The sequence below is a fragment of the Limulus polyphemus genome, unplaced genomic scaffold, assembly GCF_000517525.1.
Source record: "Limulus polyphemus unplaced genomic scaffold, Limulus_polyphemus-2.1.2 Scaffold1516, whole genome shotgun sequence".
In the NCBI taxonomy this organism is placed as follows: domain Eukaryota; kingdom Metazoa; phylum Arthropoda; class Merostomata; order Xiphosura; family Limulidae; genus Limulus; species Limulus polyphemus.
The window spans coordinates 140,394-167,114 of record NW_013667126.1 but is presented as its reverse complement, the minus strand read 5'-3'; the positions used below and the strand labels follow the sequence as shown (position 1 = coordinate 167,114).

Sequence of the window (26,721 nt, the reverse complement as noted above, 5' to 3'; positions counted from 1 at the left end):
GTAAGAAAAACTCATTTTAGTAGTAAAAGATTCAAATACTTAAGTGTATTTAATTATGTATTAACAGTATCTTTAAATTATCTTGTGTTTATTAAAGACACCTATATTAGCTGTAAAGTTCCAATGCCCTAGTGTATAAGCAGGGTATAAGCTCAAGGCAGATTCGACCAAAGAACCTATTCAAATACTTATGGATGCAAAAATTATAAAATGTAGAAAAAATACTAACAAGCAAAAGAGAAAAAGAGATATTTATGGTAAAAGTTTGTGTGCAGAACTTTAACTAATATCACAGGTATACCAGAAAATTCAGCTCCAAATAAGATCTTATGTCATATATGTGAATACCAAATCAAAGAAATTTTTCCAAATACATTTTTTTGCTCTAAGAATTTTATCAACTTTGCCTGAGTGTGTGGCAAGTGGTGAAAGATCGTTTTGGAGACTAAACTTAACAAAAACAGTTTTGCATTCCACAATTGGACAAGAGAGACTAAATGGTCTAGCAATAATTTCTATAGAAAATGAAATTAACCAGAGAAGTTAACAGGGACAAATTAAGGAAAATTCTGCCATGTTATTTACATGTATTTTCCACTATGTACCATTTTTGGTCTCTGTATTTTGAATTTTAAAAAATATTTAAAATTTTATGAAGTGAAGAAAAATAAATAAAAATATGTAAAAGAGTGAATTTTTTATTTTTGCATCCTGCAGTTGTAGAACTTGATCCAGCAATGTATATAAGCATTCCTTTACATAAATGAATGCTTATACATATACATCTACTTATAACTTTCAATGTTTTTAAGTAAGCTTGTTAGTTATTTTTGATGTTTTACTGTTTAATGGTTTATAATTATAAAATGTACATTATACTGGTATTCAGTTTTATAAGAATGTTAATGGTAAAGATTTAGATTGATGCTGGAAGTACCTTTTACCTCTCCTAAGTCTAGTGGACTTCATTGTGCAGCTCTATAAAGGCTATTATATATACATTAACATCCACTCTGACTTTATGGCTTAATGTTTTTAGGAAATGGAATAACTACATAAATTTTTCTTTGTGTTAAATTTATTTACAAAGATGTAACAATTAAAAATCAAGGAAGAAAATTACAAAATATTTAACAATTAAACTTTAAACAAAAGCTACTATATACGTATATACATGTGTGTATGTCAGGTCCTCCGAGATAAATTCCTTTACCTTACACAGTTCCACAACACACAAGGAAACCACAAAGCTACTCCTGATTCTACAACCCTGAACATCACATCATGGAAGTTGCGACTAAGTACAGGGACCCTGCAAGTATAATAAACATAAGCATTATTTATTCATACTGTAACTTCTAGACAAAAAAAAAAAGGTGTAAAGGTCAAAAACATTTTATCTTGTAATTTCAAATTGTTACATAGCTATGACATGGTAAGACACCTATTAGTGTGTCTGTTTGTTTGTTTTTAAATTTTGCGCAAAGCTACACGAGGGCTATCTGCGCTAGCCATCCCTAATGTAGCAGTGTAAGACTAGAGGGAAGGCAGCTAGTCATCACCACCGCCAACTCTTGGGCTACTCTTTTACCAACGAATAGTGGGACTGATCGTAACATTATAATGCCCCCATGGCTGAAAGGACGAGCATGTTTGGTGTGACGGGGATTCGAAACCCGCGACCCGCAGATTGCGGGTCGAGTGCCCTAACCACCTGGCCATGCCAGGCTAGTGTGTCTGAGTTTGTGCATTTTGTTTCCTTCATGGAGTTTATGTTGTTTTACTTTTTTTTTCTTTTTTCTGTTATCGAATTTGTTTTTGTACTTGGCTAAGGTTCTAGTGACAATGTGTTTAGGGAAATGACATTTGTTAATAAATGTGTCAGATATTGATTCTAGTTCACGCTGCAGGTTGCTGCTACTAGATATGTTAAATGCTGTGTTGTACATACATGATAACATGCCAATTTTTGGTTGAGTTGAGTGGGTTGTGTCCCTCTTTATATAGTTGCTATCATTACCAGGTTTGTGGAAGATTTTCATGTTAAAACTGTTGGAAGTTTCTTTCTTTTGTTATGTTCATGTAATTTAAAACCTGTTTTTCATTCTCTTCTTCATGAGAGAATTTGATGCTAGAGTGAATGTTGTTTACGTGTTGTAGAAATGACCGTTGATGGTTATTATCTTCAAATCCACAAAATACATCATTGACTTATCTAATCCAGTATGTGGGAGGGTGTAGAGTTGTCTTAATGGTGTGACTTTCTATTTTGTTGATAAACAATTCACATAATCCAGGTGACAGAGGGTTGCCCATGCTTAGGCCATCTATTTGTTCATAGGCTTTGTCCTGACAGGTGAAACATATTTTAGTGGAAAGTGAAACAAGTCTTTAAAAATTTCCAAGCACAGGTTGTAATGCAATTTGTCCAAATTTTGGGATGTCATTTCTAGAGCTAGATTTGTTGCTTCATCCTTCGGTATCATCGTATTTATGGAGACTACGTCAAAACTGTAAATTTTGTGTAGATTGTTGATGTTTTTGAGAATGCTCCGAAATTCTAGAACAATTTAAACCTTGTATTTATAGTTGTCATGCAATGGTTTGATCATAAAAATCTAGGAATCATGCAAGTTCATGGTTATAGCTGCCATAAATGGAAAGGATGGGGCAGATGTCAACTGGGTTATTGTGAATCTTTGGAGCATCGAACAAACAAGGAATAAGTGCATTGGTGATTCTTGAGCTATTGTACATGTCTTCTGTGATGTCACTGTTCTTTTTTAACTTCAAGAGTAAGCTATTCAATTGTCTTCCATAGTATTCATTAAGGTTTTTGAATAGTTCTTTGTATTTGTCTGAATCATTTATAGAGTTTTTTAAATAAGTTGTTGTAATCTTCTGTTTCCATTTATGTTATGATCTAAGGTACTAGGCTGAATGCACATTGCGTATTTATTCATCTCTATTTTTTTAGGAAATTTACCATTGAATTGTTTCAACAGGCATCTGTTAGTATAATTTTTTGTTACTGCTGAAACTGTGCTTTTTTGAATATTTTTAAATACAATTCATCCATAAGTAGACCTTGTGAAAGACTACTCTCCAACATTTAAGTCAGGTTTGTTTATATCGACAGTTGTTTGTTTCCATATGTGTGGGAAAACAAAGAAATGTGTCTATCTATAAAGTTATGAAGTCAAATTGTAAAATTTGTATTAGCCAAACATTATGCAATTATAAACAGATGAAAATTAAAAACATGTAATTTCAACTTTTAGTATATGTAATGACTAAACTTAATTTAAATATTTTCAGAATTACGTACAAAAAAATACTACTTACTATTTTGAAGAAAAATGGGAAATGTTTATGCAAAGGTAATCAAACTCTGAAAAGTTTATGTAAGGCAAATATAATTATATTTAACTTCAGATGTAAGAAGAACCAAATTATATTTCCCTACATAATGAATTTTCAAAACTAAGTTTTCCTACTCTTGCACTATTGTGTACTAAAAATTCTACTTCTTTAAATTAAGAAATACTGGATAGTAGTTAGACACCGTTCAAAGGTCAATAAAACAATAAAGTTTAATTATATATAGATGTATAATGTTACAAACTTAGAGTTACTTAAGATAAACCAAATGTAGTTTTATGTTACAATTTGAAGTCATTCTGGAAAGAAAAAAGGTAATTTAGGTTTATTTCCTTTTTTTTTGGTGGTTACGAGGTTGGTCGAATTGACCTATCACATTTTGAGATAGGGTAGAGAAAATAACAGATAAACTTTTTAGTTTTACTGAAAAACGTTTGAAATGCATTTATGAGGTTCTAAGGATTAAACAAAGGAAATTTGAGATTTTTGAGATGATAGAAAGTATTTTTAATTTTAACATTAAAATTACTTTGCATATGGGCTGTTCAAAACAAATACTCAATATATTAATGGGCAAATATTTATTTTATTTTATTAAAAATACTTCACTAAAGAATATGATTTTTTGTATGTGAAAGACTGCCAAATTTTGTGAAAATATACACACTATATTGAAATTTAGAAGTATTAAATATATAAAGACTTTAATCAAGTACAAAGAGGTCACGTGTTCAGTCAAATTGACTGAGTCCCGTGTTGAGAGAGTTAAAGCAATTTTCTTTTTTAAAACAGCTTATAATATAAGATCACAAATAATTGTACTTGCTGTAGGTTATTACAGTCATATGCCAAATACTGCCCTCTTAATTCTTCTTCCGTTACACTGATTTTAACTGTTGCTTTTTATTTTCAAATTTTATCATATTGTAACTACATTAGTTTACTATAATTTGAGGGAAAGTTAATTGCCACTATCAAATACATTATGCACACACAAATACTAGTGTAAAACTAAAAAAAACAAAAATGCACAGTCATGTCTTTCCTACCAACAGTGAATAATTAATTACAAAGATATTTATGAAAAACATAAGAAATAAAAATGAATATAAATAACTATAAATACCTATGCTCCGCTGCAGGATTCTTAGGTCCCCTCATGATTCACAGAGGTCTCAATGTACCAGTCAAGCTTCTCCATTATCTTAATTACTTCTATAGCTACCCCAATGAGACAATTTTTAAACTGATTTGTCTGTTTTCATTTCCCGAACTTAATTCAATTCCACTCTTTTTTTAAAGCAAATAGTTTTAACTTTTTTTTCTTCCTGTGTTTTTATTTGAATTATTTTCATTCTTTGATTTCTCGAATATTTTGCGATTCATATTTTTCTTCTCGTTGTTTGTTGCTATTTCCCAAACTTAGTTCAATTCAACTTTTTTTTTATTTTCAGATATGTATTTTTCTTCCCATGTTTGTGTTGAAAAAAAAAGAGTATTTGGCAGAAAACCTCCACATATTATTCATTAAGTGAGAATTAGCAAAAAATATAATATTTTTTCTATAGACCTCCAGGAAGCAGAATTATGGAGCTTAAGAGTTATAGTTCAAAAAATTGGCCAACATTTTTTGTGTGAAGTCTCAAAAATAATATCCAGGTACCTGCCCTCAGAATCCCCTTAGTATGCATGCAAACTTTCAGGTCTGTAGGCTCTATTTTCTTGGAACTCTGGTGGTCACACACAGACAGGCTCTTTTATTATATATTATTATATATTTTTTGTTACATGGTTGTAATAAGTTTGGTCAAATTGACAGACCATATACGGTTAGTGTCAGGATAGTGAAGATAAAATATAAAATTATACCGAAAAAACTTTAGATATTCATTTAGGAGGTTTTACAAGTTATGCAACTAAAATATGAAAGCTAAGGTGAAACGAGGAATTTTTATTTTTAGCAAGAAAAATCATCTTGCATTCATACTAAATCATTTAACACCTTGGAAGTTCACAGACAACTCTTTAGTACAAATACTTTATCAAAAATTCTGATTTTTTTTGTACAATAGACTTGTAATGTTTACTAAAAGCTTGCTAACATTTTTGAAGCTACACTTATTAAATTCATAATTATAGTAGGTATACTTTCATGGCGACAAGATTGGTCAAAATGACCAGGCCCGTAAAAGGAATGTTAGTTAAACATAGGCTTTGCTTTCCTTTCGTGTACACCAGATGAAATATATACACACCTTTTTTTTTCCAGAAAAGTAATATAAATAATGATATATATCACTTCAAATACATGAATGAAAGCTTACTTGTCTTTCCAGAAACTTCCTAGCTCATCAGATATAATAAATGCAACAGTAATAAGCAGCAAAACTGCTTGAGAAACCAGACCAAGCCTGGACTGGCTAAGTTGTGATGTGTCAGGTGAAGCAGAAGACCCATCCACAAACCCCCCACGCACCTAAAAACAATGCAAAGAAGGAAATAATTAAACCACCATCTTTTGTGAAAAAATATTTTGTGTCTCAACTTAACTTCCCAGAATGTTAATTGAATTATATTTTCAATACTAAAAAACTTTAACATTTAATTTTCTTGAAAGAGTATTTCTAGGTGGTATTAAAATTCATACTAATATATGATGATTTTTTTTAACAGTCACTAACTTTTGTTATTAATTTGGCTAACAGTGCAAAAAGTAACTTCCATCATATTAAATAATCCCATGAGCATTTTACAATGCTGCAAAACAAGACTTATTTTAAGTTTGTTTTTTTCAATTTCTCACTCAAGTCAAGTCTAAATCTTTATACTGCTCCTTATTATCATGGAAAGCAAAGAAATATATTTCAACGATATATTTTGCCTACTCACCCAAATAATGGTCAATAAATAATCTGTTAAGTGATTATATATTCAAAAATAAAAGTTGTTTAGAAGCCATTTAAAAACATAGGGATGTTGCTGAGAATAATGTTGACTTCATAGACTGACATTGAACTTAATATCTGTACATATACACTCTTTAGTTACTATGGTTAAAGTGTGTGTTATCACATTATATGTAATCCTTTCAAAAATTAAATCAATTAAGGATAGCACACACATATACTGAAGCTGATATAATCACTATCTAGGTGCTCCTAAAAACTCATTTCAGCATCTAAGTGATTGACAGCAGAGTGACCTTCATGTATAATTGATTTACTTTCCTAGCTTTTTGGAGTTTTTGAAAAAAAAAGGATATTACAAACAATTTACTTCTATAAATATGGCAAAATCTGGCATATTTTAGGATCTTATTTTTATGTTGCATTTTCAAGAGTGAAAATACAGAACTTCCTTTAACAGACTGATAAAATTAATGAACAATGCATTATTCTATGTTCCAAGTTCAATACATAATTTCCTGATCAGGTTGTGAAATAGTTACACTAATTACTCACATGTAAGAATTTCACAGATAAATCAAAGTACATATCATATAAGTTTTTTCAATCTTTGGGCTTTAGGCTTAGTATGATTCATATATGTTCATAAACATACATAACATACTATATTTCAAGACCAAAAACTGAAAGAGAAAAATTATTCTTTGTACAAATTCCAAGAAATTTATATTATAATCAAATTTAGGCACACAAAAAACATGCATACACAAAGTTTCTTATTTGAAGTTTACAATTATCAGAGGTATATAGATTGTTTAGTATCATTTATATATTTAATTACATAACTATTGTTCAAACATTTCAGTTTCTAAGTAACACAGCTACTGGATTGTCTTAATGTATCTCTACTCCTAGGAAAGAAAACTTGTATATTGTTTGTTCCAAAGCTCTTGTAAAGATATACATATGGAACAGACTTTGCAATAAATGTTTTCAGTATGGTAAAATGTGACTGAATCAATAAGTATATCCAATCATATCAAAAAAACAGACTCAGATAGGAAACAACATAACTAAAGGGTGTTTTTCATACTTTCAGAGAATAAGTTCATAATTCTATAGACTGTCACTAGTAATCTGAATGTATGGAAAACGAAACTGAATGATTTTAATGACAGAAACTAAATAATTATGCAATGTACATGATCAGCCATAGTTACGATAAAAGTAATCCATTTTCCAGTCAATAAACAAATGAAGTTTCAAATATTTGTAGTAAGATATAAACTGCATTTATAGAAAAGTACATTACTATTTCACCTCAACAAATGCATAGAGCACAAAGTTAGTTACTTACTTTAAAGTACATCTGAACACCATATATAAGGAAAAACACCACCACCACCACCATCAAAAATGCAAAAAGCCCATTAAAAACACTTGTGAAGAAAATCTGTAAAAAAAAAAGACAACTTTAAAAAATTAAAGGAAATATTTTACAACATAATATACACTACTAAGGAACTACAATTTGGGATATGCAGATATTATCCGAAGAAGAATATACCAAATTAAAATTAAACAAAATTTTTCAAATTTCTATGTTATATAAAAATAACACTCTCACAATTTGGAATGGGTATTAGGTATACAGTAGCACTGTAGCCTTATGGGGCTTAATCTCAGATTAACTTATTCATAACAAATAAGTATACTAATTACAGGTAGATGTAATGTGAAATGTAATAGTTAAATGCATAATTTAATATTACCCATAGTTCTGTTGTTTTAACATTAAATAGTCCTACTTCTTTTTAAAGATGGTGATCAAATTTCACTGGACCATTTGTATTGCAAAAAAGTCATTTAAAGAAACATTTTACTCTAAATATGTCACAAGAATATGAATATTAATGACTATAATAACCAAATTGTAAAAATATAAAAAATTTTGCAATGATTTTAAAATAATTAGATCTTACTTTATAAGTTATAATTTTCCTATACTGAAAATTTATTTCCAATAGGTACTTACCTCTTCTCACATCAATAACTATTCTCGTTCAGTGCTGATCTCTATATGCACAAAAAATGTTATGCATGCCACAAGCCTTTTATCTCCCCTCCACTGGAACTGACTGACTCCAATGCATCTCTCATACAAATCATCATGTGTCAACCTTCCACCAATTAGAGTGTGACATACTCTCATGATGCATGTGACTCCCTCTATTCAATTCTACCGAACTATCACTTTGAGTTTTGGCAAAAGGTGGAAGCACCAATTTTTCAGTGGGGAGGAAGGGTGGGAAGTGTAAGCGGAGGTAAGTACCTATCGGAAATACATTTTCAGTATAGGATAATTATAACTTCTGATAAGGTACATTACCTCCTCTCACATAAATAGCTAGAATCCCACATTGAATAGGTGGAGGGACCGGTGCGAGGGAAAAAAAGAAGTTTCCTTCAAAAGTGTCAGAAGGACACTCTCTAAGATGAGACAGTCAGATTCGAGGATTTGATGTGTGGGATACCACTTCTGAACCAGGTATACTCTTCGCCCATCATAGAAAGATGTTGCACATATGGGCAAAAAACAGAGGAGCACATCCAAATGGGAGAAAACTAAGGTCGGGTAGTGATCCGAACCATATAATATATATATGCAACTCTATCCCAGAAATTATAAAAGAGTGTAAAATTAAAAGGATGTGTCCTAGGTGTCAAGTGGCAAGGGAGAGACAGACCATACACGTCAAGTCAACTACATCCAAAACCCATGCCACTGGGATCCAACATCCATGTGGGGATAGGAAAGAGGATCGTACTACCGGCAAGTCAACTACAATCCAAAACCCAGGCAACTGAGAAACGACCTCTATGTGGGGGTAGGAAAGAGGATCATACCATCTTCACCTCAAGTTCGTGAGGCCGGAGGAAAGCAAGAACACCCAGACCCATGAACAGGGTAGAGGTTAAGAAATTGACAGATCGATTCAGGAACCTGATATCTGGTATGGAAAAGATGTCTGCATAATGTAAACCATCTCCCTCAAAGGTGAAATTGACCGAAACCATCCCAAGTACAGTAACATCCTCAGAATAATAAGCATGTAGGGATAGGAGGAAAGAAAAGAGCCATAATAATCTGCAAGTACCTCCATCATGACCTACAACACGGATGGAGTAACAAGAGTATAATTAAGGGGGGGAATACAGACATCTATAATACTCATGTGAGGACTTATGTTGATTGGTTCAACTGTAAATCCAAAACCCAGCCACTGGGAACTGATATCCACGTGGGGTAGGATGAGGGATCCCAATCAAAGGAGTGAACTGCAATTTTAACACCTCATTCCCATTTATATTTGTTTCATAATGGAGGATATCACGTCATCTACACCAGCAGAACACCACTGCCATACTTTCAACTGAATGGTTGTATAATCATTTCTATATTTTGTTTGTATTTTGTATTTCATTACCCCATTCAGGTTTTTCTCTATCAAATGATGTATTATATTATGTTGTTGCCTCTCCAAACAACTGTCTATTTCACAGAAAATACATTGATGAGCTTAGCTGAATTTTTAATAGTTTTTGTTGCAGTTATAAATCCAGAAAAATTGTGATAGTTATGGAACATTGTTTCCTTGTTGCATGTTATTATTCTGTGTTCTTTGTTGCAATATTTAATTAAATAGAAATTATTTAATGCAATAATACAATTAGTATAAAAAAGTACAGTTACGTTTCATAAACAGTCAAGAGCCAAAAATTAAGAATTGGAAATGTAAAGAAATCCCACTTTGCAAACTGAACAATTAAAATCACAAAAGCAATTCACACGAAGAGCACCAAAAGAAAAAAAAAACGTCTGAACATGAGCACTGCCAAACGAGAAGTGATAGTTCGGTAGAATTGAATAGAGGGAGTCACATGCATCATGAGAGTATGTCACACATGGTGGAGGGTTGACACATGATGATTTGCATGAGACACACATTGGAATCAGTCAGTTGCAATAGAGGGGAGATAAAACGCTTGCGACATGCGTAATCTTTTTTGCAGATAGAGGGCAGCACTGAACGTGAATAGCTATTTATGTGAGAAGGGGTAATGTACACTATCAGAATAGCAGTTGACTAAATCAGTAAACTTGTTTTTCTCATATTAAGATGACATATTCAGACATTTTCCTGCACAATTAACAAAAGCTGATTATTTACTACTAAAACCTTAGTTTAAAACTCACTTCCCATACACAGAGATATATTCATATTAAATTATGTTATCAAAGAATCAATGCTAAATGATTTGAAATTTATGAACTCGTAATACATGAAACTTGCTCATGGTTTATCCTACCAAAAAATTAAAAACAAAAAAGAGATTCCTACTTATTTAAAACACTTTCTTTTTCTACCTTACTTAAAATGTTAATGAATTAAGATCATTCAATAAATGATAGCTGTCTAAGTGTGGTTGTCATGACTTCCAATTCATTATTATATGTCAATTAAAGAAATATGTTCAGAAAGAAGCAACATGATAACAAATCATGTTAAGTTTCAGATTATTTTACAATTAACTAATGAATAATAATGTGTTTTCATCAATTGGATAAAAACTATGAAAACAATATGAATCCTACTGACTTAACATTTCATTATAGGTCCAATTTTATTTACTTTTCAAATTTGATTTGTTTTCTACCCACCTTTTCACACTCATCATGGATGTCCAGCTGCAGCAAAATAAGCTCAGCACACAGCAAGGAGTATGTGATGACATTAAAGGCTATGAAGCCCAGGAATGACTTACTAAGGAAACGTGGCTTGTCTAATCTCAAATCTCTCATATGGAAAACCTGTAGTTTATTCAATTGTGTCTGTAGTTAAAACACCTATACCACAAATTAACATCTGAATGATGAATAAAAATGAGTTACAATATGTGCAAAACAGAATGGTATTACTGTTCAGTTATCTTACATTGTTAGTGAAAGAAATAATACCTACTTACTTGTATATATGCATCTACAAGCCTAATTAAGAGTATAAAGAAGAAAGCTAGTGCTTCAGATAAGTTCAAATCCAACCAAAGAATTACCATAACAAAAAAAAAAAAAATTGTAAGGAAGCTACAGCTAATGGTACATATTGTGGTCATTTCAAATTCCAAAACCGTAAATATATTAAACTTTCTAGGAATACATAAAGAATTATTTTCTAGTATCTATGTTGATGAAAGTCATATTTTCAGTGTGTGAATATGCTTTTGTCTTTCAAATATTTGTCAACCAAAAAAGATGAGTATTCATAGCCACCTGCATACATTACAAAGCAAAACAGAGAACTTCTGATTTTTTTTTTTTATTAAAAATGAAATAAAATATACAAGAAGAGTAATTTCAGCTTTAGCATTTCTTGTTGCACATCTTCAACATTATCAGCCTTTTAAACTGTTCAATTTCTATTACTAAATTACATTAGCAAGCAGGGATTAACATTTTACATGTTTAAGATTTTAATAATGTATTTTTAGAGATTGCTGCTAAGCTTTTATGTTCATGCTGCTGTTTTATAAATAGAATCTAATAAAATACCAATCTGAATAAAAATTTCAAGTCTATATATTTGTTATAAAAAATATTATTAATAAAGCAATATAAAGTTAAATCATTATTTCTCAGATATCTTTCTTAAAACAGTATGTACGAAATTCTATATTTTAATCTGAGCAGCTTTTGTCCTTGTTAAATAAACACGTACTCTTTTTATCTTATCATTTTCCTTTCCAAGCATGATGGCTATGCAGCATGAAAACAGTTGATGAAATAAATCAGAAACTAGTCATACATGCTATAAAAGTTCTTGATAAAGAGTTTGTTACATAAAAGAAAATGTACTAATTAATTCCAAAGAACAGCAGCTACAAAAGTTCAACACTTATAGCACTACATTCTTCCCATTTTACAAAACAGTCTCAACAAATTCATAATGTATGCTATGTTCTTGTTTCTCCATATGTCAGAGTCTGCACTGAACCAAATAATTGATAAGACAGGAATGTATACATAAATTGTATACATGTATACAAGGTTCTACAATTAGTGTTTCCCCAAAGTTACTGAAATGTACCAGTCAAATTAACAAATATCTTAAAAACAAGTTATTACATGACAAAACTAACACATGTGATTCAACAATACCATGTATATGCAAAAAAACAATTTGTATTTTTCTTCTTTACTTTTTATGAGATATAACAATATTTTTTTTCTCTCACTGTATTGACATTTTTCAATAATCTACTTCTTTCTGGTCACATTATAACAAGAACTAGAGCAGGTTTCTAGTTAACCTGAACTCCCGGGTCCTATACTCATAAAAATTTGTCAGGTCGTTTGAGATTTGAACCCCCAGGTACCAAATACAAACTGCAAAACACCCCATATGCAAGGCAAGCATAAGTATTTTGCTTCTAACTTTGTACCATAACAAACTAAATAGCATACAGTTTGCACACAGCTGTCCATAATCAACTTCTAACAGGTTTCACAAATGAAAATAAATTGCACAAAAATAAAGCCATATGAAAGAACCACATGATTAACCCTTTCACCTTGGGTAGGTCAAAGTACACGTCACAACCTTTCACAGAGTTACATTCAAAATTTAATCAAACTGTTTTGTTATCAATGTATATGAATACACTCTGCATCAGAACGTAGATAATACAGTAACGTTTAGCATTATTTAAGTTTTAAGTTCTTAATTTCTCCCATACAGTGAGAACTGTGACATTTGTTATTTAGGTTTTCCTTCTTGTCTAATTCTTTACCACCCCTCTAAGAAATATGAAACAGAAACATCTCAAAAACAAAGGAGTAGAAACTGGAACTTCAAATCGATATTAATTGGTAATCAATCAAAAATTGTGCAGTCACATGAAGAAAGTAAAGCACACATCCATTTCAATCGAGAAAGTGAAGAAAGGGTAGAAATAGCTACCTGTGCTAGTATAGAGGGCACAATGGGATTGGTGGAGGGTGGTCACATTATCAGCACATGTTGCTGCAACGATGCAGAAAGTATAAGGGTATAAAAGACTGGTACACTTTAAAAAAATTTACCAATGCCTAGAGAGCAAATGAAGGTCGAGATAGCTATGGGTGAGAGGTGGTAGTACTATTTCGGAAACACTAATTTTAATTTGTTGATTATTTTCCTGAGTTGTGACGAGTCGATTAAACTGAATACCATTGAATTAATTGAAAAAATAATATGACATCATAATGCAATATTTTGATTACTTGGACAGTTGGAATAACTGAAATCAGTAATAATTGTACACATTAATTTCAATTAGTTGACTGTTTTTGTGACATTATTTTATTTAATCATGATCTTGATTAATCGATTACTTTTAAGCATCAATTACACTCATTAGTATCATGTAAAATAATTGGTATTTCAAATGGCTAAAGTATACTCAACACAATGTTTAATGAAATTAACACAACAAAAGAAAAACTGTCATCAGATATTAAAGAACTAAATGATGACATAGAATTTATAAACTAGCAAAACAAGGAAGTATTTCTGGCATAGAGCTTCGAAGAAACATTGAACTACTGAATCTTTACAAAATAAACAGCAATTCAATTAACTTTTACCCTCAACAAGATCTATTATGTCTTTATATTAGTTTAGATGTGATATTCCATAATAAAAAATCATAAAACTGTTTCCAACTGATGAAAAAACTTATATTTTTTCTTTTATAACACAGTCAGTTTAAAAAAACTCTAGTAATTAGGAAAAAACTTTGTAAAATACAAAAAATAATATAAATACCTGCTAGCTAGAAACATATCAAGAACAAGTTAAAAATTATAATCTTCAAAATATGAAGATACTTTTATTTTATAATCTGTAACAAATAATATCAACATTAAATGTACTAAAGGCACATTAAAATTAGCACTTAATTTAAAACTACTATTTCAAATAAAAGAATATATCAATTAATAAAACTAACATAAAAATATACTTGTGTTAGATGCAAATTAAATTTTTATACCACTGCCATAACTTCCATACAGATAATAAATCAATTTTAGTTATTTTGTCAAATAAAAACAATTACTCTGGTTTTATAATAGCTAATACATCATCATGATTTTATTTAAAAAAATTAAAACAACAAACAGTGAGAGCAGTGTATACCTCAGCCCAAAAACAAACAATCAATGAGGAACCAGTCAGCAGAAGAGGGTAATAAGCACTCAGCAAACTAGATGTCCATTGGACAGCCGAGTTGTTCTAAGAAAGAAAACATACAACAATCTCTATTTATTGTTTAATTCAAGCAACATATTTACACACAAAATATCAAGTCCACATAATTAAATTCAGTTTCATTACTAAGTTTAATATTGCTATTAATTCTAAACTTCACAAAAATAATGATGGAAAAATAAAGTTAGAATAATGCACCAAAGTCACTACTATTTTGGAAAGTTGGTACAATAGAACCAGTACTCCATGTGAAAAACACCTCAAATATCATTTCTGTAGTTCCTATGTAGTCTAGGTCTAGGCTGAGAATATAACTGAAATAAGAAACACAATCAGCTATAAAAGAAGTACATGTATATGTTAAATATTTGATGTAGTGTAAAAATTTTGGCAACAAAGCATCAATTAAGGCTTTGACTTTTGTGGCCTTGCTAATGGCCTTGAAAATTCAGCATAATTGGGATTGAAGGATTAAAGCATTACTAGTTTTCACAATGAAAACCACAAAAATAAACTTAATTTGTTGCTCAAAGAAAGAGATTTCAATGTTTATGTTTACTAAAATTTGTTAACATGTTAGTAAACAAACTGTCTAAACTCCAGGCAACCTTGGTTATTAAACTTTTAGGTATCAAGAGCTTTTATGTTCTGATAAAGTCCATTATTTGTAACTTCAAATTTCACAACAAATAAAAAAAAACTTTAGTTTCATGGTCAACCTCTTTATGTTTAGTAGTACTCAAGGACCTCATCTTTTGAAAAATACGACTTTTAGGTTTTGTAAACCTGACTATTGACCTTTTAAATACAAGTCCAAAGAAAAAATTAAAAAACAATCAATGGATCAATCAATAGTGTTTTTCAATCAATGGCTTTTATCACAAGCTTACAAGTTCTATTGCTAATATGTATAGCAACCGAGTAGATTGGACGATTTGTCACATAATAAAATTACATGTAGATAATACAGATGTATAACAAATTTAATCTCGATATCACTTTAACCATTTACTTGGGAACAAAATAACTTTTTTACAAAACAAAGACAGGAAAAAATTTTGGCCAAATTTTACAACAAATAACACTTACTTTATAAATCTGCAACTATGGCTTTTAAGGTCATGAATTAGAACACAAGATTATAACTTTTACCAGGCTTGTTCTACATCTCTCTCCAAAACATAGTTCTATAAAGATAGACATACACAGGAACAGAAGTAACTTGCCCACAACTTTTTGAAACTAGAACTACAGAATGCAAATTTACCTAGAATGTAAAATGACACCCCCCCCCTACTGAAAAACATTCAAGTTTAGGAGGATGTGGGTAATTTTGACAAAATTAGAAATTGACTTTCCTGTGGGATATCGTATGTCCAATACTAAAGGAAGTTTGTGAAATTTCAATGAAAAATGTAAGAGTCAGTAATATAAAATGGCTACACGGGTATAAGCTATAAAAATACATAAAAAAACATAATATCGTGTGTAATAGTTAGTGATAAAACTATAGTAAATGGAACAAACTATTAAAAGTCTTGATAGTGGAAAAACTATTTTTGACACATTCATATGTCCTCTTCAGTCTCATGTTGTCTTCTGGCAGGAAAACTGGTCAACAACTAAATATAAACATTTCAGAAATGCTGAGATTCCAATATGTTGATGCTATATTTTATGCACGGCCAACCCAAAAAAGTGACTTTAAAAACTGTAATCAACCTTAATCATGTTCCCCCCACTATTAAATTTAAAGTTGAATGGAAGAAGAGACAACAAACTTCCTTTCTTGGATATTTTAATAACCAGAGAAAACACAGAACTTGTCCTCCCTGTATACCATAAACTGACAAATTCTTTAAGTTATGTTCACTTTATGCCACCATAAAGATATCAAAACATCTAATATTTTTTCCCTTTTGCTTATAACCTATACAATATGCTACCTGACAATGGTTGGAAATAAAATTAGAAATACCTTTTCTATAATTTCATTTCCCATAAATTGGTACCTTAGAGCAATTTTTCAAGAAGAGAGAAAGACCAACCAATGACAATACGAAACCATTATATATTTGTTAGAATGCTCAAATTGTGCTCCTAAAGAAAATATTAAGTAACAGTAACATTAAAATCACATTCAAATATACAAATGCTATTAAAGACAGCCTCACTTCAAATAGAACAATGTCAGCTAATAAAAAACAAGGTGTTTAAATTATACCATGTCAATCTTGTGAGAAAGGTTACGTAAGTGAAACCAGAAGTGTGGACACAAGTTTCTGAACATAAAAAAAAAAAAGACATTAAATATAGGAAACAGAGGCAATGCAATTTTTCTTCAGATGAGAGATTATGGTTATCAAAATAACTAGTAATGAATAATAATTTTGTACCAAACTGATAACTATATAAAAATAAGAACTGTCAAAAGTTGCTTAATCAAAAGCCTGCCTAATTTTAATAACTCCCAAGGTCACTTTAAACTAACAACTTCCTGACTTTATCCTTAATAGAATTAATATGATGACCAGTTTTCCTGCTAGAAGACAACATGATACTGAATAGAACACACAAATGTGTCAAACTAGTTTTTCCAATATCCAGATTTCTGATAGTGTTCCATTTAGTGTGTTTTTTTCACTAATTAGAGTAATGACTTGTAAAAAGGTTTACTGGCTGCTATCAGGATATGTATAGGCCCAACTCACAATCACTTTTTATACATTCATATGAACACACACTGCATGCTGTAAACGTGGAGTTGACAATTTACACCTCTTCAGCATTTGACAAAAACAAAAATAAGAAAATTGCTAAGACTAACTGAATTAAACATGTCAGTGTAACTGTACAATTTAATCAAATTTTGTATTATTATACACAGAATGGCCCAAACATTTTTCACTTTTTTTTTTATATAATATGAAATAATCCACACTCGTGTTTTCAGAAGAATAAGACCTTTATTCAGCAACCTAAATGAAATGCATTTTTTCACAAAATATATATAAATACAAAGGCCATATATGAGAAATATATTTTGGCATTGTTTGCCATTTCATAGGTAGTATGATGCCAATGAAAACTGACCACTTTTGGAAAAGGTATATAATAGTCTATTTGGGTACAAAATATTATACACTAAAATCATAAAGACAAATTCCGATTTGGAATTTAGAAGTTCCAAGATGGAGATATCCCTTGTACTTAACAGCATTGAAAAAAAAACAAGGGAATATGGATCAACTTTGAGAATCAAGACCATACAGAAAGAAACTCACAACAAATCATACCTCAGAAGTAGTAAACAAAGAGCAGCATATTGTAATAGGTAAAAATGAACACAAAAGATCTGTGGTAAAAAGTCGTCAATGTGCCCCAAGCAACAATACTCAACATAATCAAGAAAGAACTCTGACACAAATCACATGTACATAAGTTTCTTCTACAACAGATCTGTTCAATAATTGCATACTTTAAATGGCTGGAAAATGAAACAGGTATTCATGCTACTGCATACAAAGACATACCTTTCAAATTGTCAAATGCAGTGCCTATGGACTTCTGTGTGATCAGACTGTAAAAATGGGTCAAGGATAATTGTTACCTTTGTAAATCAGGTTATGGAAAGCTAGAAGAGAGAAGGAGGAGGGTGTGACAGAGCCTTTTGCAAATAAAACTATGCCGCAGGGCTACTGTCAAAATTCACAGTCATCAGATAGGGCTTTATAGTACGTGGAGACACGGACAGTAAGAACATGGATAGGCTACAAAATCATTTTATTATAATGTTCTCAACCTCTGTACAAGTTTTCTTGGGATAAATTTATATCAGCCCCATTCTTTATATTCAACTGCAATGTCAAATCTCAATTTTAACTTTAGAAATGAACAATATTTGATTGAGTAGTTTCCATGACACTTCCTTAATTTCAAGCTAAACATTAAAATTAAAAAGGGAAATAAAATTACTTACTTACACTTTAAAGAGGTACAAGATTACATACCGGGGAGGAAAAGTAAAAGCCTCTGATAGCTGTTGCAATGCAAATCAACGTATACAAGGCCTTCTGAGTAGTTACTCTGCAGGCTTTGACCAGAGACGAGGTCTTCATTCGGCTAAATTCCGACTTAATACAAACTAGCTGGAAAATTATGTCTAATTACTTAAATTATATGAAACAGATAAAAGCTCTAATTCCTAATTATCTTAAGTTATTACAATGTAAAAAGTGTTTATTTATCAGATTTTAAAGATTATTTCATTCCTCTATCAATCAATAAGAGCACGCAAGTTGACGAAAGCCATAAATCCTACAGCACTTGATTTAATGCAAGAAGTTAAGTAAATTATACATAAAAATGTCTACCAAGAACTTAAAAGTAACTTCATGGCACCCTACAGGAGGTACCTAAAGCAATTTAGTTATCCAACAAATCATCAATATCTTAAAGTAAATTAAGTGGTTATAAAACATTACATCTCATATTTACTACAAAATATTCACAAGAATAATGAGTATAATTCTTCCTAATCATTTATAAATGGAGTAAAAAAAAAAATGATTCCATCGTATAATAGGGAGATTCCTAAGAAAACATGTTTTTATACAATGCTGAGAACAAGGTGCAGTTGTGGCTTTTATAATTACCATAGCATATCCATTATTTCCCGATAATTGAAATATACATTATAATGGGTACAGTGAAGTATACTATAACTATTTTTGTTTATGAAATGTGTTAAAATGATCATATTTTTGACAAAAAACTCTTAGAAGCTTTTAATTCACTTACTTGAATTACACACTTAAAGCCACTTGTTTTTAAAATATCAAACACTGAAGTTTTTGTCAGCTGGAAATAATTTTCATATTATGTGATGATCATAAAATTTAACACAAAAGCTCATTCATGCAAGGTTTTTAATAATTCAAAACATCCTTAATTTCTCAATAACTCACTTGAGAGTAAGTTTTCTTCTTAATTACAAATTTTATAATACTTATACCAATCTTAGCTCTAATACTCTGAAAATGGAAACCAAAGATTTAAATACAGCGTAGCCCCGTTATAACGCGTTCATTGAAGTCCCTAAAATGTCATCGCGAAACAAGCAGGGTCACAATAAATCAGGGTTCAAGAAAATAATTGTTCAAACTGACCCAAGATATTAAAAGTATGTAAATTATAACGAGGTTGGTCCCAGGGGACAAGTCCGTATCGAAAGAGTTAATGACCCATTGTGTTATATCCGAATTCGCATTAAATCGGGGCACGTAAAATCGGGGTTTCACTGTATAACCATTCACATACCTGTTCAATAAATACTTAAAACAATTTAAACCATCTGAACACTCCACCCCAACAGAACTATTTCACAACTTAACAGTTCTAGACACATATTCTGTCTAATTTTCAAAATGATGCTTCAAATGATCTCCAATCTCACTTTCACCATGAAAATAATACTACCAGATTTTGTTTAAAATGTCTACCAAAAGCTTTTCCTATATAATGACATTTAATTTACACTGTTCAAAAGTTTAACATTTTCTTTTTCTTGTAAATAAGCATAAAATCCCTTAAAATTTCATGTTATACACTATCCAACTTTAAGTACTCTTCGGCCCAAACAATAGCTCCTTTAGACTTGTTTTGCAAACCTGTATTGACCTTGAAGGCTGGAATTTTAGGAGAGCTCAAGAAGAGAATCAATGATTTCCTGATGGGTTTAAACTTAATTTTCTTTTCTTAGGGTGTATGTGCATGGACAACATGGAAGAATCGAAATGGTCCTTTCTTGTCCTTAAGATGTATGTCAGGGAAACATAAAATTATAATAAGAATACATTCTTTTTAATGTCTTGATTACCAAAGGCATTACTAAGATTTGTACCATCTCTGTCATTCACTCATTACTTCTTGATAAACTCTACACCTTCAGAAAACATATGTCAGGGCCTTGAATATCCTCCTTGATCATAAGAACAAGTTCAATAATAACATATTTCAGAAATAAGTTCTTTAAAATGTTATGATAAGAAAACAATCTTCCAAATTCTACAGAAATTCCTCAGCTTCTCACAAGAAAATAAAAGTGCCTCAGTTTATTTCACTTAAATAAAACCTTCCATAAAAAAACTTGTTTCTAATAGTAGCTGAACTTAAAATAGCTGAACATATATGGTTTAGATTTAGATGTATAAAAAATAAAACAACAAACATGATTTTCATGAAAGTTAACCTAAATATTCTTTAAAGAACCATTATTTCTACAATGTATGACATGTTTTTCAAACAAATTTTGCTCAATTTTAACAAAAAAAGTAATTCATTCTCTTGTTTGCACAAACACACAAACTACGGAAATTTTAAGATTCACATTTTAATACTCTTAGAAATACCAATTTCTATTTGAAATGCAAACTGCAACCAAAGCTTTCATATTCAGTATCTTAACACAGACTTTTACATGTAGCATTAGTGTAAAAGATAGAGATTATTTTCAATTTTCTTAAACAATCTATATATTATTTGGTAAATAGGAAAAACTTTCAAGATTTCTCTTCTTCAGAACAGGTGAAATCAATATTGTCTGCAGTTTCCTTATGTACCAAGAAAAACTGGAAAGCTGATTCATATTTCAACTATTTACACTAAAATCTCCATTTCTAAAAGAAAGTTCTTGAAGCACAGTAATATAAATTTTTTTGAGTTTTTTTTATTAGTTGATTATGACTGTAACATCATCTAGAATAAGTTTTTGTAACAGAACACTTTTTCTAAATTTTATTTAAAACAGTGTCAGATTGATGCACAGGCTAACATATTATAGAATACAATCACAACAAAAATACTAACACTGATGTTTTTTACCTGTAAATATAAAAAATGTAATTCATCCCACGTACCTGATTTTAAGAGAACACATTGCTTAATTTCATTGAAAATAATTATTTCAAAAAAGAAATGAGAACTTGAATGTTGAAATACTGTTTTACAGTATTGTTAACTGAAACATTTCCTTATTAAAAGCTAATGTTGAAATACTGTTTTACAGTATTGTTAACTGAAACATTTCCTTATTAAAAGCTAATGTTGAAATACTGTTTTACAGTATTGTTAACTGAAACATTTCCTTATTAAAAGCTAACTTACCAACTGAACTATAGACACCGCACAAATTATGTAGAATATTGCAGAAAAAGCAATATAATAGCTGAGGTTGGGATCAGTGCAGCTGCCTCCACTAAATTGGACCTAAACATTAAAATGGTTATTCATTATCAAACATTAAACTATTTCAATCATCAAAATACTTCTGAAGTTATCTTTTCACACAAATTATTTTTCTAAACATTCTTAACCTCACCTTCAACATACCAGCTCAGATGCATGTTGTATTACAGCTATAAGCACTTTTTTACATAACTAATACCCAACAAATTAATATATACACATAGTTATTAAATTTATCTCTACATAAAAGATTTGAACTAAACCCATTGTATATTTCCAAGCATTTTTTTTTTAAATATTTCAAAACAATTATAATGTACAACTCACAATGCAGGTACTTTAGCTTTTTTTCTTTTGCATCAGACCTACTTTATAATAACCATAAATGATATGGTATACTCTACCCTTCTTTAAACTTCACTTACTTCTTGACACCAAAATCTATATCTCTTAATACAAATTAATGGACACTTTCTGATGTCTTTTACCTATTTGAAACAGTCATAACTACCAAAAATATAGACAATGATAATTTATCAAACATGAATACATTTTTCCAAACATTTCTCAGATTCAAAATTCTTTTTCCTGTATTAAAACTCATGTCATAAATCGATTCATAACTCAACAGTTAAATTTGATATGGTTCGACTACGTTCCCAAGCTCTTAATGTTCATGGTTCAAACAAAACTGCAGGTGTCTGAAGAAGTTGACTGGTTAACCAGAACTTGATATTACTTCCATAATACTTCTAAAAGTTTGATTTCTCTTATTAATTTTTTTTAAAATACAAATCAAGAAAAAGTCAACATGAGGTCTAAATCAATAAATTTTGAACTTAAATAGATCAACACGGATCAAAGTTCAATCACTCAAAAATATATCAATCCTATTGTTCTGTTATCATTCATCTTGACTAAAACATACTTCAAACTAATATAGTAACATAATATTCTCCAGAGTTGGTATTATTCACCACTATTAAAATTATATTTTTTTCTGTGTTAAACATACCTCACAAAAACAAACTGCTTGGTAGCACTCCCCATGCCCTGAACAGTTATCTATACACTTCTCCATTTCATTCCACAGTGGAAGATGAAGCACTGGTGAAAACAAAGTTGCCATACTTGCTTGAAAATGTTGTTACCCTTAGCCTATCATCTTTGGTCTCACAGAGACTATTTTCACCCATAAGACAAACTGCTAAGGAAACTTGAGTTGAAAAAATCCTATTGTCAAAAAAAAAAGAGAGGTTCAATCTTATTAATTTTTTTGTAATTTTACAAAATGAAATACATTTTTTGAACATTTTGAAAATTTATTTTAGTACAGAATATAATTTAACTGAAACACTCCTTAGCTATTCATCTGTGGCACCTGGCTTCGTAGCACATGAAATTAAACTTCCAAATTGTAATTACACACCTTTACTTATACTATCCTGTATTTTCTTTTTTACTTTAACACAATTTTGCCTCTAAAATAATTATCATTGAAGCTAAACAATTCAGTTTGGAATAGCATAATAATTTGAGAAAGAACTTAATATTACAATGGCTTTTAGTTTTATTGTGGACTTAGGGATAATTCTAACAACTGAATCAAGAAAGAATAAATCTAACTTTAAAAAATACAAGGCATTAGACCAACACAATAAAAAAAGAAATAACTGCTCAAAATGGCTACAGCTAAAAAGAACAGCTTTGGATATTTGTTATAACCAGAAACACTAATCATTTGAAAAACCTTGAATTAATCAAAAATAATAAAGGGAAATCATAATAACAATATTTTGATTACTTAGGTAGTTGGAATAGTCAAAACACTAATGCTGATTTGTTGATTATTTTCATTTCAATAATTGATTACACTGATAAGCTGGGTTAACTGACCAGCACTAATGTGCAGCTGTGCAAAGCAAATGTTCAGGTTGATAAGTTTCTCAACAGATAAAGGATCCATGATCATATAAACTTAAAATGTATCAATTACTATCTCCATTCTTTCATGAAAAATGTGAATTTATTTTAAGCCTTTTCAGGCTCCTGCCCCATGTCCAACGACCTATAAAAAATAAAACAAAAAACCAGCAAGTAACTCATAAATCTGGTCCTTCATCCTTTTAATAATCCTAAATATTATCAGGTTCAGGAGCAGTTACTATTTTCAAACTCTCACGTTTTTCTAACATATTATCTGCACATATCCATATCGCACACTCAAATACTTCCTCGAAATAAATTCCACGTACAAAGTCTAGCCCCAATAACCGGGCTAGATACTACAATGTGTCATAAAACTTATAATGTTGAAAAAAAAAAGAAGAAAAACTAATACTCAGCCCAATATTTCGGCTAAGATAGGTTCACGAACCCAAACATACTGTTAATGTTATAGTTTATAGTTAATGCCCTTTTCATTTGAGTTTTTGATATCCTTCCTTTTTACTTATGTAATTACTTTGTAAACTGCAGTTTCATATTAAACAAGGCGTTGTTGATCAATTTTAAAGTTATAACTAAAGTGTAAAATACATACAACTTACCATTATATTATATATACATGACACAAACACACCGGTGACAATCAAATACTAAAGTAAAACTACTAAAGTCTTATTACGATTTACGATCCATCAAAAAATAAATACCTATATAATAGCGCCATCTATATATATGAATATAAGTAACAATATAACTTTTAGCAAAAGACAAATTTATACCTTAAAAAGATATGATAATTGTTTTCAACTTGTTCAGTGTCTTGTTTCAGAACGAAAAAAGAATAAAACAACAGCTTTAACAAATGTCAGTTATATTACATGGCAAACAAAAGCGATTAATATGTTCTGTAAGTCTAAAAAATTAGGCAGACCTTAGTAAAATTACACAACGTAACCTTAGTTTACAAATTACGTTTGTCAACTAACAAACGTTTCAAAAACATTTCCTAAAATAAATTTCGTAGACTGTGTTTGAGTACTTAAACGGGAAGTATAAAGACGCCCCATGTCATTATTCTCAGTGTCTTTATTATACTTGTGTTTTAAGCAACACAGTCTACAGATGTTCTGAAACTTAAAAATATACTTTTGATAATGTCATGAAGAAACTTCTTATCGAAAAAGTTAATGTAACTACTTGTTCATTATAAATTTAACCTTTTTTTACTTACCTAAATGTATAGTTCCCATATAAAACTATCGAATACAATAGTAATTTGATCCTTCATGTTATTACTATTAGTTTATTTTAAGCATAGGATTCTTCATATAAATTAATGTTAATGAAAATTATAAAGTTAGCTTTTTTTGGTTCAGATAATTTTTATAAAAGAATATTTGCACTGTCTTGTACGAAAACATAATAAGAATATTTATTATATATAATGTAAAGCTATTATTGCTGTATATAGACATATCATGGTTCTTCTACCTTCTATAGTAACATAACATTTATTAATTACTGACTATTTAGTTTTCTCACTGTCGTGGCGGTAACAATTGGCTCAGGATTGCTAACATTATTTTGTTCTTTTTGTTGTTTCTTATTTAGCACAAAGCTACACAAAGGGCTATCTGTGCTCTGCCACCACGTAAGTCCACAGACATACCACTGTGCCACTGAGGGGGGGGGGCTTTTTGTTCTTTTTAAAGATAAAAAATGCCGTGTTTAGTTGTGCTAAGTACCTGATGATGCCACCTTAACAGGGATGAAACGTTGTTTTTGTTTGATATCTTTTATTTTCCTATCCCATTTTAGCTATTTTCTGAATTTTAAAAAGTATTATAGTTTGTGGGATACACCCAACATCTATATTTATATTGTTCTTTTGGTAGATGACGTCTTCTGCCTGCAAGGCTATTTTTAGTGCTGTATATAGAGTCTGGGTTAAACTAGTCGAAACTGAAATTTCCTTTGGCCAGTTTTGACGTCACTGAAACCGATAGCTGACCAATGCTGTATGGAACAGATGTTACGAGATGATGCTTTTCACTTGATAAAGAAAGCAAGTTAAAATTTTTAATCAAGGCACTCTTTCTTGGTTCACTTCTCACCTTGTCTGGACATGCCCAACAAGAGAGAGGGACTGTCTGCTCTCATCTGTGGGTAAATCTGCTAAGTTTTCTTTTTGTTATTTAAATAATGATTTTACTTGTTTGTTTAAAATATGTACACTCTATTTATTTATACACTAAAAGAAACACCCAGTCAAAGTATCTCAGTCATAAGAATTTTTGCAAATCTACTTGGCGAATTCTGCAGTTACTGCGGAAACTTCTTTCTGATATTGCTAGGGAAATTGGTTTTTAACTAAAAATATCCCACTCTTATAATGTTACTGCAAGGTAGCTGGGTATAGAAGAATACCTTGTGTTTCCTTTCTTCTTATTTCAATATAGTATATTTTCAGAATTTACCAGTTATTCTCACATAAGCAGGTTTCACATAACATAAGGTCAAGAAAGTCATTAGGTTGCTTTCCGTTATAGCTATCTTTGTTACTCGTCATTCTCTTGAGGTAGTATAGCTGCAATGCTGCACGTTGTGCAAGGATTTCGAGAGCAGCGTTCTCTAGTGGGAGGTTAGATGGTGCCTCAGAATTATAACCTTACTTAAGTTTGAATGAGAATAACTAGTTACGTGGTTATCGCTAATTGCTCTGGGTTAATCTAATGTTACCCTGGAAATAAGTAATGTTACATTTTAAAATTTCTGCTATTCAGTCTTAACTAATATATTTAGGAGAGTAAACAACAGTAAAAGCGACTGCCCAGCATCCTAAGCAAGTATACACACTGTGTTATTGTTAGTGATTTAGTACTTGTTTGTTTTGAATTTTGGGCAAAGCTACACGAGGGCTATCTGCGCTAGCC

General features: G+C 30.6%; 1 protein-coding gene across 5 annotated transcripts in view; it reads right to left on the bottom strand.

The window, feature by feature from the left end:
• LOC106463918 overlaps positions 1–26,721 on the bottom strand; it is a 49,462-nt gene that overhangs the window by 12,152 nt on the left and 10,589 nt on the right. For 2 of the 5 annotated variants that reach the window (XM_013924000.2, XM_022391558.1), the window contains exons 2-9: positions 22,857–23,074; positions 21,761–21,862; positions 18,607–18,744; positions 14,525–14,620; positions 11,011–11,160; positions 7,645–7,740; positions 5,706–5,857; positions 1,214–1,312 (exon numbers count right to left, since the gene is read on the bottom strand). In XM_013924000.2, the coding sequence (XP_013779454.1) occupies positions 1,214–1,312; positions 5,706–5,857; positions 7,645–7,740; positions 11,011–11,160; positions 14,525–14,620; positions 18,607–18,744; positions 21,761–21,862; positions 22,857–22,970 (947 nt within the window). In that variant the 5' untranslated portion in view covers positions 22,971–23,074. Of the gene's footprint in view, positions 1–1,213; positions 1,313–5,705; positions 5,858–7,644; positions 7,741–11,010; positions 11,161–14,524; positions 14,621–18,606; positions 18,745–21,760; positions 21,863–22,856; positions 23,075–23,645; positions 23,667–24,390; positions 24,476–26,721 lie in introns of those variants that run through there. The other 3 variants (XM_022391556.1, XM_022391557.1, XM_022391559.1) reach the window with 3 other exon arrangements.